The 15,278-nt window shown below is 42.3% G+C and overlaps 1 protein-coding gene across 4 annotated transcripts in view; it reads left to right on the forward strand.

The window, feature by feature from the left end:
* kiz (kizuna centrosomal protein) overlaps positions 1–15,278 on the forward strand; it is a 39,680-nt gene that overhangs the window by 22,620 nt on the left and 1,782 nt on the right. The window contains exon 14 of one of the 4 annotated variants that reach the window (XM_042325441.1): positions 320–3,133. The exons of the other annotated variants lie outside the window; for them this stretch is intronic. Coding sequence (XP_042181375.1) covers positions 320–374 — 55 coding nt within the window. The 3' untranslated portion in view covers positions 375–3,133. Of the gene's footprint in view, positions 1–319; positions 3,134–15,278 lie in introns of those variants that run through there. 4 annotated transcript variants of the gene reach the window in all.

The following is a 15,278-nucleotide window of genomic DNA, read 5'->3' on the forward strand; positions in this document are numbered from 1 at the left end:
TTAGGAGCCTAGCTATAAAACCAGACCGTTGCCAACTAAACATGTTTGGAAAATCAAATCTGACCCCAAATGGTTTGCACTGTGTACAAACTGTGTTTCAACAAATAGAAAATCAGAAACAACTGTTTTGAAAAGAAGACTTACAAGGAGGAGTTTTAAGATGACACATCCCTTCATTTCCAGAGCTTCCCCACATCCTGAATTGCATTTAGGCTGCTCAAATCAAAGTGTTGAGTGGTAGGAAAAGAACGTCTGAATAGCTGCATGTTTTTCACACATTTGAATATCAACACGACTTCATCAAAATCTGCAATTGTAGGTCCTCAGAGCAGCTCTTCACCGGGAGCCCATTTGGGAAGGTAATGGCTGGGTAAACGTTATGAGGAATAATCTTCTCTGATTTCATGTGATTACTGGGCACCACGCTGACACAAGGGCCCAAAGTGTGCGTCTCCCTGGCCAGGCCAGCGGGTCTCTCAGTCTACCTATTAGCAGAGGGAAGGGCATAATGGCCCAGTTCTATTGAGGCGCTACTGTCTGCCAGTGCCAGCCCAATGACTATACCTCTTTAATAAACATGAGCCAATTTCAGACTCCAGACCCTCTGATCGCTCTGTCTCCACTGTCATTAAGGAGCATGGGAAGGCGATAAAACACATGTAAATGTCGAGGAAATGGAGAGAATCACACCACTCTGATTGGCCACTGTGGCCGTGTTGGTCCTGTGCATAAATTATTGAAATGAGACTAATGACTAGTTTTGCATGCTTGACACCTATTCTGGTCAGGGGAGGAGTGATCTGTTGTAAGAGCGACAGCTAAGAGCGGTCACCATCGCACCTCTTTCCTGCTCCTCTGTGATTCCTCACCCCCGGATGCTTCCGTTTTAAGCATTCCACTTACCACAGTCACTTCTTGCGCTTTATTGCTTCTACAAGTGGTCTGGAAACCCTGCACTTGAACAGAAGCATAACACTGCAGCATGCTCTGCCACGTCTTTCCCTATCTCAATGTCTCTCTCCCCATCTCTTTCCCCCTTTCTCTACTCCTCTCTCACCCTGTCCTTATGTATTTTCCTCTCTTCCCCTCTACTTCATCCTTTTTTTTATTTTTTATGATTTGCTTTATTTTGTCAGTGAGCTGATGAGTGACATCAAACGACTCTGTGGCTGGACTCAAAAAATGGCTTCCTCTCTGTTGTCTTAGACAATAATTATGATTTCCCAGTTAAGCCTAGACTACAGCTGAGGGATTGTAGTTTAAAGCAGAGGCTTTGGTGCAAAAAAAATGCATTTATAGGCCTTTGTATGGCTCCTCATTATGTGTGGGCCTGATTCATTAAGTAATTGGTTTGCAGTTGTTTACATGAGTATTACGGTCCTCTATTCAGGAGCCTTTGAGAGATGCATTGTGCAAATGTTGCATGTTATGAATGCAGAATGAGAGGCGGGGGGGGGGGCAGTCCTATTGGCCACACACTACACTCCGCTGAAAAGCAAGAGAAAAGCGCTGGGTGCCTCTTTGCATAGCAATGACTCTGCCTTTAATAAGCTTTACAGATTAAATACGCGCATTCGATACAAGATGCAAAGAAATACTCTTAACACATTTATATGTGCTCATTTCACTATTATGGCATTGGAGAGAATCAAGGTCTTTTATATTCAGTATTTTTCTCTCTCCTCCACAGTGTTTTTCAGAGTATAGAATGTGCTGTTTATTGTATTATAAGTCACGGCCAAGCAGACTGAGCTGCAACAACAGTTTATTAAGGATTCATCCATTAGAAATCTTTTGCTGCCATTGTGAGTGGTAAAGCAAAATCACTTTGTGGTTGAGTGGGGATGAAAGGAATAATGCAAGGAGTGAGACTTAATAAGCAGCTGCACTCCATGTAAAGACTACTTGTTTCCCTTTGTCTGGGGGTGCATGCCACTGCTTCCTGTTGTGCAAGATTCATTATGCTGTTTTTCTTTGTTTTACTGTAGGCATTTCAGATGTTCCTTTTCCTTTCTTGTTTTTATATTTTCTTTGCTTTTTTTCCTTGTTTTTTTGGGCCTGGCCTTGATCTAAGAAAAGATTCTCACACTGAAAAAGAAAACATAGGTGATCTCTCCAGTAATCAGTGAGTGATGTGGTTGTGATGCCTTCTTCCTGCTTGACAAAAACCTTGACTTGACAATTAGTGTGGAGCGTTCCCTTGGACAACAGGATGTGCTCAGGCATTCGCCCCCCCCCCCCAATCACTCAGACAGACACAAAGTGTCATAATCAGAAATTAGCCCTCTGGAGGAGAGGCAGGAAGAAGCGATGTGTGTGGCACATCTCTCACAGAACACTGGCAGGGAGGGAGGGGAAGGGAGAGCGAGCGGGAGGAAAAACCGAGATCAGGCACCAGAAGGTGCCAGGTAGAGAGACCAACGAACATGCAGACAAACTAACAGAGCCTGATTTAGAGCGCAGCTGACAGAAATGTGTTCAGAGACTTTCGGCAGAGAAATAATATGGTGACAATTTTTTTCCCATTGTGAATTCACGACAAAGGCAGACACATGCCCAGTCTAAAAACAAATGCTTGCTCCTACCCCTAGACACTTGATGGCCCTTCATTTGTAGATCTGAAAGCATTGTAATTGTGTAAGCAATATGGGTGTAACTCCATATAGCCACTGTGAGTTGATTTGGAACTGGGCAAGAGAAACGGGCACAGACAGCATTGAGGTGATACTGTCAGACGAGGTCACTCTCCTGCATTGAGTTCCTCTCCTCCTCCCACAGTCAATCACACCATATCTAACAGTATTCATATAGTGTATACATCTGTCTGATAGGTTAAAGCAGACGTTTTTACGGGTAGCAATTAAGTACCATACTGTGATTGTCTAAAATAAAAAATGGTTTATAAAAAAATAAAAATAAATTGCTTCTTAGCAATTTCTCAAGCAAGAATTTTACTAGGGCTGTCAGAGTGGTTTGAGTGGGGAGTGGAAAATGGAAAATTAGCTATTATTGGCAGAGCGGTTTAGCACTCTCTCATATTTGTCTATCGACTAATTTAAAAACAGGCTGAATTTCAGGTGGTCTTTTCAAACAACCCCTCCCGCCCCCACCCTTTTGTCCTCAGAATTGTTCGTAGCGCTCCGAGACAGGATTGTGTCGCGGCACAGATCTGGGGAAGAGTACCAAAACATTTCTAAAGCATTGAAGGTCCCCAAGAACACAGTGGCCTCCATCATTCTTAAATGGAAGATGTTTGGAACCACCAAGACTCTTCCTAGAGCTGGCAGCCTGGCCAAACTGAGCAATCGGGGGAGAAGGGCCTTGGTCAGGGAGGTGAACAAATACCCACTGGTTGCTCTGACAAAGCTCCAGATTTCCTCTGTGGAGATGAGTGAACTTTCCAAAAGGACAACAATCTCTGCAGCACTCCATCAATCAGGCCTTTATGATAGAGTGGCCAGACGGAAGGCACATGACAGCCTGCTTGGAGTTTGCCTAAAGGCGCTTAAAGATTCTCAGACCATGAGAAGCAAGATTCTCTGGTCTGATGAAACCAAGATTGAACTCGTTGGCCTGAATGCCAAACGTCACGTCTGGAGGAAACGTGGCACCATCCCTGCGGTGAATCATGGTGATGGCAGCATCAATGGTGTGGAGATATTTTTCACTGGCAGGAACTGGGAGACTAGTCAGGATAGAGGGAAAGATGAACCGAGCAAAGTACAGAGATCCTTGATGAAAACCTGTTCCACAGCGCTCAGGACCTCGGGCGTAGGTTCACCTTCCAACAGGACAATGACCCTAAGCACACAGCCAAGACAACGCAGGAGTGGCTTCGAGTCAAGTCTCTGAATGTCCTTGAGTGGCCCAGCCAGAGCCCGGACTTGAATCTGATCTCTGGAGAGACTTAAAAATAGCTGTGTAGTGACGCTCCCCATCCAACCTGATAGAGCTTGAGAGGATCTGCAGAGAAGATTGGGAGAAATTTCCCAATACAGGTGTGCCAAGCTTGTAGTGTCATACTCAAGAAGACTCGAGGCTTCAATCGCTCCCAAAGGTGCTTCAACAAAGTACTGCGTAAAGGGCCTGAATATTTATATAAATGTGATATTTCAGTTTTTTTAATACATTTTTAAACATTTCTAAAAACCTGTTTTTGCTTTGTCATTATGGGGTATTGTGTGTAGATTGATAAGGGGGGGGACTATTTAACCGATTTTAGAATAAGGCTGTAACGTAACAAAATGTGGAAAAAGTCAAGGGGTCTGAATACTTTCCGAATGCACTATGAATGGCGCACATGCACACTCCATGTCTTAATTGTATCAAGGATTAAAAATCCTTCTTTAACCTGTCTGCTCTCCTTCATCTACGCTGATTTGAAGTGGATTTAACGAGTTTCATCAATAAGGGATCATAGACTAACAAGGTGAAACCCGGTCTAAGCTATGTCATGGAAAGAACATAATATTTTGTGTACTCAATGTATATACAACACAGGAAAATCAACTTTTTGACTGCACTGGGCTTTTAATCAGACAATGTAAAGTGTTTTCATTTCTATTCATGATAAAAGTAAGTAGAAAATGGAATTAGAAAATGTGTCACATTCCAATAAGTAGGTTGTCTAACTTAGGTAGTTAAAACAATTTGTATACTGAACAAACATATAATGCTACATGTAAATTATTTGTCCCATGTTTCATGCGCTGAAATAAAATATCCCAGAATTGTTCCATATGCACAAAAAACATTTCTCTCAAATGTTTTGCACAAATTTGTTTACATCCCTGTTATTGTGCATTTCTCATTTGCCAAGATATTCCATCCACCTGACAGGTGTGGCATATCAAGAAGCTGATTAATCATTACACAGGTGCAACATGTGTTGGGGACAATAAAAGGCCACTCTAAATGTGCAGTTTTGTCACAACACAATGCCACAGATGTCTCAAGTTTTGAAAGAGCGTGCAATTGGGGTGCTGACTGCAGGAATGTCCACCAGAGCTGTTGCCAGAGAATTGGATGTTCATATCTCTACCATAAGCGTTGTTTTAGAGAATTTGGCTTAATGTCCAACTGGCCTCACAACTGCAGACCACGTGTAACCATGCCAGCCCAGGACCTCCACATTGAATTTCTTCACCTGTGGGATCATCTGAAGGGAGTGCTGTCTGTAATAAAGCCCTTTAGTGTGGAAAAACTCATTTTGATTGCCTGGGCCTGGCTCCAAAGTGGGTGGGCCTATGCCCTCCCAGGCTCACCCATGGCTGTGCCCTTGCCCAGTCATGTGAAATCCATAGATTAGGGCCAAAGGGCAACCGGAGAAGAAGGCTGAAATTTTTCTGTGTTTTTTTTTCTCTTCTCCTTTGCATTGTTTAACTTTTTCTTTTCTAACTTATTTTGTACATAATGTTGCTGCTACCATCTCTTATGACTGAAAATAACTTCTGGACATCAGGACTGTGATTAACTCACCACAAACTGGCAGAATCCTTTTGTTACTTTAACTAGTCCGACGAGCCCGAGGTGAATGACATACTGCTTTCCCGGGAACATGCCCAGATCCCCGTCACTTGTGTGAAGAGAAGGCGGAGAAAAGGGGGGAATTCTGCAGGAATTCGAAGGCAATTGGAGAAAAAAAACACTGCCTTCCATTTTGCTAGCAAAGGTGCAATCTTTGGAAAATAAAATCGATGACCTATGCGGAAGATTGAACTACCAACGGGATATTCAATACTGTAATATCTTATGCTTCACGGAGCCATGGCTCACCGACGACATTATCAACATACAGCTGGCTGGTTATACACTATCGCCAGGATAGAACGGCGGCGTCTGGTAAGATAAGGGGTGGCGGACTATGTATTTTTGTAAATAACAGCTGGTGCACGATATCTAAGGAAGTCTCAAGGTTTTTATCACCTGAGGTAGAGTATCTCATGATAAGCTATCTACCTAGAGAGTTTCTGTATTTTCCGTAGCTGTTTACATACCACCACCATCAGAGGATGGCACTAAGACAGCATTGAATAAGCTGTATTCCGCCACAAGCAACAAGAAAACGCTCACCCCGAGGCGGCACTCCTAGTGGCTGGGGACTTTAATGCAGGGAAACTTAAATCGGTCTTACCAAATTTCTGTCAGCATGTTAATTGTGCAACCAGAGGGAAAACAACTCTGGACCACCTTTACTCCACACATAAAGTGCATAGAAAGCTCTCCCTCACCCTCCATTTGGCAAATCTGACCATAATTATATTCTCCTGATTCCTGCTTACAAGCAAAAATTAAAGCAGGAAGCACCAGTGACTTGATCAATAAAAAAAGTGGTCAGATGAAGCAGATGCTAAGCTCAGGACTGTTTTGCTAGCACAGACTGGAATATGTTCTGGTATTCTTCCGATGGCATTGAGGAGTACACCACATCAGTCATTGGCTTCATCAATAAGTGTATCGATGACTTCATCCCAACAGTGACCGTGCGTACATTCCCCAACCAGAACCCATGAATTACAGGCAACATCCGCACTGAGCTAAAGGCTAGAGCTGCCGTTTTCAAGGAACGGGACTCTAACCTGAAGCTTAAGAAATCCTGCTATGCCCTCCGACGAACCATAAAACAGGCAAAGTGTCAATACAGGACTAAGATTGAATCGTACCACACCGGCTCTGACGCATGTCGGGTGTGGCAGGGCCTACAAACCATTACAGACTACAAAGGGAAGCACAGCCGAGAGCTGCTCAATGACACAAGTCTACCAGCCTAGCTAAACTACTTTTATGCTCGCTTCGAGGCAAATAACACTAAAACATGCATGCGAGCACCAGCTGTTCCGAAAGACTGTGTGATCACGCGCTCCATTGACAATGTGAGTAAGACCTTTTAAACAGGTCAACATTCACAAGGCTGCAGGGCCAGGCCGATTACCAGGACGTGTACTGGAGCTTGCGCTGACCAACCAACATTTCAACCTCTCCCTATCCGAGTCTAATACCGACATGTTTTAAGCAGACCACCATAGTGTCCTTGGGCACAGGAACTAAGGTAACCCGCCTAAACGACTACCGACCCGTAGCACTCACGTCTGTAGCCATGAAGTGCTTTGAAAGGCTGGTCATGGCTCACATCAACACCATCATCCCAGAAACCCTAGACCCACTCCAATTTGCATACAGTCCCAACAGATCCACAGATGATGCCATCTACATTGCACTTCACACTGCCCTTTCCCACATGGACAAAAGGAACACCTATGTGACAATGCTATACATTGACTACAGCTCAGCGTTCAATACCATAGTGCCCCCAAAGCTCATCAATAAGCTAAGGACCCTGGGACTACACACCTCCCTCTGCAACTGGATCCTGGACTTCCTGACGGGCCGCCCCCGGGTGGTAAGGGTAGGTAACAACACATCCGCCACGCTGATCCTCAACACAGGGGCCCCTCAGGGGTGAGTGCTCAGTCCCATCCTGTACTCCCTGTTCACTTATGACTGCACGGCCAGGCACAGATACAACACCATGAAGTTTGCCATTGACACAACCGTAGTAGGCCGGATCACCGACAACGACGAAACAGCCTATAGGGAGGAGGTCAGAGACCTGACCGTGTGGTGCCAGGACAACAACCTCTCTCTCAACGTGATCAAGACAAAGGACATGATTGTGGACTACAGGAAAAAGAGGACCAAGCACGCTCACATTCTCATCGACAGGGTTGTAGTGGAGCAGGTTGAGAACTTCAATTTCTTTGGTGTCCACATCACCACAAACTAACGTGGTCCAAGCACACCAGGTAGTCGTAAAGAGGCCACGACAAAACCTATTCCCCCTCAGGAGACTGAAAAGATTTGGCATGGGTCCTCAGATCTGCAAAAGGTTTCTACAGCTGCACCATCGAGAGCATCCTGACTGGTTGCATCACTGCCTGGTATGGCAACTGCTCGGCCTCCGACCGCAAGGCACTACAGAGGGTAGTGCGTACGGCCCAGTACATCAAGGGGCAAAGCTTCCTGTCATCCAGGACCGCTATATCGGCGGTGTCAGATGAAGGCCCTAAAAATTGTCGAAGACTCCAACCAACCAAGTCATAGACTGTTCTCTCTGCTACCACACGGCAAGCGGTACCGGAGCGCCAAGTCTAGGTCCAAGAGGCCTCTCAACAGCTTCTTCCCCCAAGCCATGAGACTCTTGAACATCTAATCAAATGGCTACCCAGACTATTTGCATTGCCCCCCCCCCACACACACACTGCTGCTACTCTCTTGTTATCATCTATGCATAGTCACTTTAATAACTCTACCTTCATGTACATATTACCTCGACTAACCGGTACCCCCGCACATTGACTCTGTACTGGTTCCCCCCTGTATACAGTCTCGCTATTGTTATTTTACTACAGCTCATTAATTACATGTTACTTTTTTCTTCTTTTTTATTTAGTTTAACTGCATTGTTGGTTAGGGGCTCGTAAGTAAGGTGTTTGTAACCTGTTGTATTTGGCGCATGTGACTCTAATACAATTTGAAATTTTATTAAAATTGACCGATTTCTAGTAAAACCTTTAACATTTTTTGCACGTTCTAATTTTTTTTGTTCAGTATATCATTTGTAACTCATTTCAATGGTCTAGAATTGAATTGAATAACAATATTACATTTTATTTCTGTCAGTCAACGTGTTCTGTTCTGTCAAGCAGCTCTGATTCCAATGAAGGAGCCACCTACTATCAATGAATGTACCCGAGTGTGAATCTGTGGCACTATTTCCAGTGCTGCAGTTTTCCTTTATGGCCAGCAGAGAGCACTCATACATTAGAGAGCACAGAGTGGAAATCGGTGAATCCCCTGAGTGCTCCATCCTACTATAATCCTCTGCTTTATTCAACATCTAAACAATTTAGCTGTGGGTCATAGCTGGGAAGGGAGTAGGAGTTGATGGGAGTGATGGGGTGATGGGTCTCCCTCTTTTTTTCCCTTTACCTTTAGACAAACGCTGTGCTAGAGTGCCTGTGCTATTAGCATTTCTGTGTGGGTGTTAGGAGCTTAAAAAAGACAGTGTAAATAGAGGCAGCATTCTCTAACAGGCTGTGCTAACAGTATATGAAATGCAAGGTAAGCATTATTTTTCCAGACAGAATCCACCACCCTGTATAGCTTTTCCATTATGGAAGAACATCATCAAATTACCTTCATTCCAATGAACTCATTACAAAAACATTCACAATCATTATATAGTGCAGTTTGAAAAAGATAGCATATGAGAAGTGAAGGAGGCAGTCATAGGTCTAGGTCTCCTTTACTTGGACACTAGCAATAAGTATGTCTAATTATTTTTCCCCAAAGTCTGCTTTTTCACATGCAGTGGGATAATACGGATTTGTAATTGTGGAATTCTTTTATAAGGGCTATGACATGATTGGTTATATTGATATTTCCTTTGTATCATTTGTACCAAATGTATCATACAATTCTTAATTCTACGAGGCCTATAACCTAATGATAGGCAATAATCAAATGTTAGGGAAAAAATCATGAAGTTGTGAATGAAGGATGCCAGTCCTGCTCACAAACCTTATTGTAGATATAGCATAAGGTATACAGTAATATGTAACAATCACATAAACCAGGAAGGAGACTCTCCAAAAAGGAGGCATTTCAATGGTAGCTATAATTTGCAGCATTTTTCACATTACATTCACCTCTGTCTACCAGAGTGCAAAACAGTGGCCAGCCCGGTCTGTCTTACATATTCAGATCATTGCCTCAATTAAGGGAAACTCAGCACAATATGAACTGGCATAAATGTTTATGGAAATGTAATATTAGATTTGAAGGGGTCATTGGCATCCTGGGCTCTCTATGGTAATGGCCCAGTCTTGAAAATCAGTCCGATCCCTGTCTGAAGTGGAGCAGCTGACGGATCATTCCCATGCTGCCTGCGGAAGTTAAGAGAATAGTCCAATTTATTCCCCGGAAACATGTATTTATTACCGTCATTACAGTGGCAGGGAGAAGAAGTAACATGTTGCTGTAAATGTCTTGAGATTTAAAAAAGGAATGTGAATATATACATACATATTGATCATGTCTGTGTTTTCAGATGTCATAGCCTAGGATGCAATGCCGTAACAGCTGATGTATAATTTTGTAAAATACGTCCGTATCCAAAATAAGAGGGACTGTGTTTGACAAGTTATGTTTGTGTAGCAGCAGGCTAAATGGGAAGTAGCAAACCAGACTTCGTCTTTTAGTTAACAAGGCAAGTCAGTTAAAAGAACAAATTCTTATTTACAATGATGGCCTACCAAAAAAGCAAAAGGCCTCCTGCAGGGACGGGGGCTGGGATTAAAATAAAAATATAGGACTAAACACATCACGACAAGACACTCTTTGCTGTTCCACTTTCACTTCAAGTGCCAATTTTCTGAAAAGTACAGACCGTTTTTAAAAATATTTAATTTGAAGCTCACCTTGCACTAAGACTTCATGAATGCTCTTATGGATAAACTGTGTAGTCAGAACTACAAGGTTGCACTTCCCAAAATTATGACTTGACCATTTAACTATTGATTGTTTGCGTGTGCGTTTTGTGTAATTACAGTTTTATCTGTCTGGTATTCCCTAAATCAAACATTCTCTCAATGAGAAGCAAAAAATGTTACAGGAGTGTCTGACACTTAATCTATACTTGTGGATGTTGACGTTCTCGTGAGAATTGCTCCTACTTAAAGGTGATTTGAACATGACATAAAAAAATACAGATTTTTATGCTGGGTATAATGGCTGCTAAGAAGACAATCTTACAAAGTTCTTTTGAACATGGAATAAAGTCTAAAATGTGTTCATTTAAATATGTCCACTGCAAGGTTGCAAACAGCTTCCACTGTAACTTTGACAAATTGGATCAGGGCTGTGAGTCATTTTATAGCTGAAGTATTTTTGTATTTTGTAGGTAAGTACAACTCGTTATGGTTGACTTACAGTGCCTTCAGAAAGTATTAATTATTGTCCTGCTTAAAGGTGAGTTGATCTCCCAGTGTCTGGTGGAAAGCAGACTGAACCAGGTTTTCCTCTAGGATTTTGCCTGTGCTTAGCTCCATTATGCATATTTTTTAATCCTGAAAAACTCCCCAGTCTTTAATGATTACAAGCATACCCATAACATGATGCAGCCACCACTAAGCTTGAAAATATGGAGAGTGGTACTCGGAAATGTGTTGTATTGGATTTGCCCAAAGTTAATTGCTTTGTCACATTTCTTGCAGTATTACTTTAGTGCCTTGTTGCAAATAAGATGCATGTTTTGGAATATTTTTTCAGTAAATGCTTCTTTTTCATTATGTCCATAAGGTTAGTATTGTGGAGTAACTATATAATGTTGTTGATCCATCCTCAGTTCTCTTTATCACAGCCATTAAACTCTAACTGTTTTAAAGTCACCATTGGCCTCAGTGAAATCTGAGCGGTTTCCTTCCTCTCTGGCAACTGAATCCGGTAGGACGTCTGTATCTTTGTAGTGACTGGGTGCATTGATACACGATCCAAAGTGTATTTAATGATTTCACCATGCTCAAAGGGATATAAAAATGTCAGCTTTTTTATTTTTACCCATCCATCAATAGGTGCCCTTCTTTGCGAGACATTGGTAAACCTGCCTAGTCAAGTGGTTGAAACTGTGTTTGAAATTCACTGCTTAACTTTAGGGACCTTACAGATACAGTTGAAGTCAGAGGTTTACATACACTTAAGTTGGAGTCATTAAAACTTGTTTTTCAACCACTCCACAAATTTCTTGTCAACAAACTATTTTTGGCAAGTTAGTTAGGACATCTACTTTGTGCATAACACAAGTCATTTTTTCCAACAATTGTTTACAAGACATTATTTCACTGTATCACAATTCCAGTGGGTCAGAAGTTTACATACACTAAGTTGACTGTGCCTTTAAAACAGGAAAATTCCAGAAAATGTCATGGCTTTAGAAGCTTCTGATAGGCTAATTGACATAATTTGAGTCAATTGGAGGTGTACCTGTGGATGTATTTCAAGGCCTACCTTCAAACTCAGTGCTTCTTTGCTTGACATCATGGGAAAATCTAAAGAAATCAGCCAAGACCTCAGAAAAATTATTTGTAGACCTCCACAAGTCTGGTTCATCCTTGGGAGCAATTTCCAAATGCCTGAAGGTACCACGTTCATCTGTACAAACAATAGTACGCAAGTATAAATACCATGGGACCACGTAGCCATCATACCGCTCAGGAAGGAGACGCGTTGTGTCTCCTAGAGGTGAATGTACTTTGGTGTGAAAAGTGCAAATCAATCCCAGAACAACAGCAAAGGACCTTGTGAATATGCTGGAGGAAACAGGTACAAAAGTATCTATATTCACAGTAAAACCAGTCCTATAATCAACATAACCTGAAAGGCCGCTCAGCAAGGAAGAAGCCACTGCTCCAAAACTGCCATACAAAAGCCAGACTACGGTTAGCAACTGCACATTGGGACAAAGATCATACTTTTTGGAGAAATGTCCTCTGGTCTGATGAAACAAAAATAGAATTGTTTGGCCATAATGACCATCGTTATGTTTGGAGGTAAAAGGGGGAGGCTTGCAAGTCGAACAACACCATCCCAACCGTGAAGCACGAGGGTGGCAGCATCCTGTTGTGGGGGTGCTTTGCTACAGGAGGGACTAGTGCACTTCACAAAATTAGATGGCACCATGAGGTAGGAAAATTATGTGGATATATTGAAGCAACATCAAGTCATCAGTCAGGAAGTTAAAGCTTGGTCGCAAATGGGTCTTCCAAATGGACAATGACTCCAAGCATACTTCTGAAGTTGTGGCAAAATGGCTTAAGGACAACAAAGTCAAGGTATTGAAGTGGCCATCACAAAGCCCTGACCTCAATCCTATAGAACATTTGTGGGCAGAACTGAAAAAGCGTGTGCGAGCAAGGAGGCCTACAAACCTGACTCAGTTACACCAGCTCTGTCTAGAGGAATGGGCCAAAATGCAACCAACTTAGTGGGAAGCTTGTGGAAGGCTACCTGAAAAGTTTGACCCAAGTTAAACAATTTTAAAGGCAATGCTACCAAATACTAATTGAGTGTATGTAAACTTCTGACCCACTGGAAATGTGATGGAAGAAATAAAAGCTGAAATAAATAATTCTCTACCATTCTGACATTTCACATTCTTACGTATAATCAAGTGGTGATCCTAACTAACCTATGACATGGGATTTTTACTAGGATTGAATGTCAGGAATTGTGAAAAACAGAGTTTAATTGTATTTGGCTAAGGTGTATGTAAACTTCTGACGTCAACTGTAATCGTGTGCGTGGGGTACAGAGATGAGGTAGTCATTCACAAATCATGTTAAACACTATTACTGCACACAGAGTGTCACGCTCGTCTGAATGAATGGACCAAGGCGCAGCTTACTTGCAGTTCCACATGTTTAATAAATATGAAACTCACCAAAAACGAAACTTGTGGTTCTGGGCTGCTCACAGGCAGCTACACAAAAACAAGATCCCACAAACAACAGGTGGAAAAAGGCTGCCTAAATATGATCCCCAATCAGAGACAACGATAGACAGCTGCCTCTGATTGGGAACCATACCAGGCCAACAAAGAAAACAGAAAACAGTAGAAACAATAGAAAACAGATTGCCCACCCTCGTCACCCCCTGACCTAACCAAATAGAGAATTAAAAGGATCTCTAAGGTCAGGGCGTGACACAGAGTGAGTCCATGCAACTTATTATGTGACTTGTTCAGCAAATTTGTACTCCTGAACTTATTTAGGCTTGCCATAACAAAGGGGAGGAATACATATTGACTCAGGACATTTCAGCTTTTCATTTTAAAATAATTTTGTAAAAATGTCTAAAAATACAATTCCACTTTGACATTATGGGGTATTGTGTGTGTGTGTGGGCCAGTGACAAAAAATCTCAATTGAATCCATTTTAAATTCAGGCTGTAAAAAAGAGAATGTGGAAAAAGTCAAGGGGTGTGAATACTTTCTGAAGGCACTGTATATTTGTCTAGTCTGAATAAATGAATGTTACATTTTGCCATTTTCCTGCATAAAGAATATCTAATTGAATCATATCTGAATCTGTACCTTTTTGAACAAGAAAGGTGTAATCTAAAAGGCTTAAGGCCCCCAACAAAAGCCTTGCTCTGGGTTTCAGAAGGACATACTGTATGCAAGGTGCCCTTTTAAGATGCAGACAGGCTAATCATTTGTGATTGCATCCTTGCCTCGTCCCACACATCTACTTTCTTGACCTTGGTTTTTTGACTGGCTCTATTTTGTTTTGCCTGCTCGGAGTGCCAAAGGTTTTCAGAGTTATACTCTTTTTCTCTTGCCTTGAGGCAAGAGGTAGACATCATCCAAATATCTGCCAGGAAGCTTATTGATATGTGATGGTCACACCGTAATAGTTATGCCGGCTACATAATTGAATGCATTGTATTGGAAAGCAATCTTCTCACTGTTAGAAATGGGGAGTTGGGAGGATTTCAAAAATATATATATATATACCTATAACATAATTGAGTTCATATACTCGATGTACAGCAGTCACATTTGGCTCTGCCAAGGCTGTGCTTGGGGAGAAGGGGGTAATTGTGAGGATGGCAATCAAAGGGGTCATGCGTTTCAATTGAGGGACACATGGATGCAGATGAATCAACACAACCTGTGTGTGTGTGTGTGTGTGTGTGTGTGTGTGAGAGAGAGAGAGAGAGAGCAAACTCTGCCCTATTTTTGTTACATCTCAAAGAAAAGACTTTCACCGTAGGACATAAAAATATAAACAACTGGCCATATGGATATACGATAACCCGAAAGATGATTGGGATGTATTGTGGTGGTTGTGAATAGGCCCTGTGATGATGTAAATTGAAGAGGCCTTTAAAAGTGGAACGGCCTACTGCATATGCATCAAGGCACATCAAAGCCTTTTCAGGGGTCCTACATTTACATAGCGACATCACTGATGCTATGGGAACCCAGCAACCCTGTCTTTGGACCACTTCTGAATAAAGTGGGGGCTTGTGGAAGTCCTTCAGCACGATTAGAACAGGAGTCAAGGAAGTTTCCTTTGGTTTTCCTTTCCTTTAAAACGGGCTTAGGCTTGGAAGTCTGGCTCCTCCATGTTTGGATAGGCATCCTTGTAACGTGTGTGTTAGATACACATTTTGGTAAGGGCACTGGTACAAGAAACAAGGTATTTGTTGGTGTGAGTTG

This window comes from Oncorhynchus tshawytscha, linkage group LG08 (genome assembly GCF_018296145.1).
Source record: "Oncorhynchus tshawytscha isolate Ot180627B linkage group LG08, Otsh_v2.0, whole genome shotgun sequence".
NCBI lineage: Eukaryota > Metazoa > Chordata > Actinopteri > Salmoniformes > Salmonidae > Oncorhynchus > Oncorhynchus tshawytscha.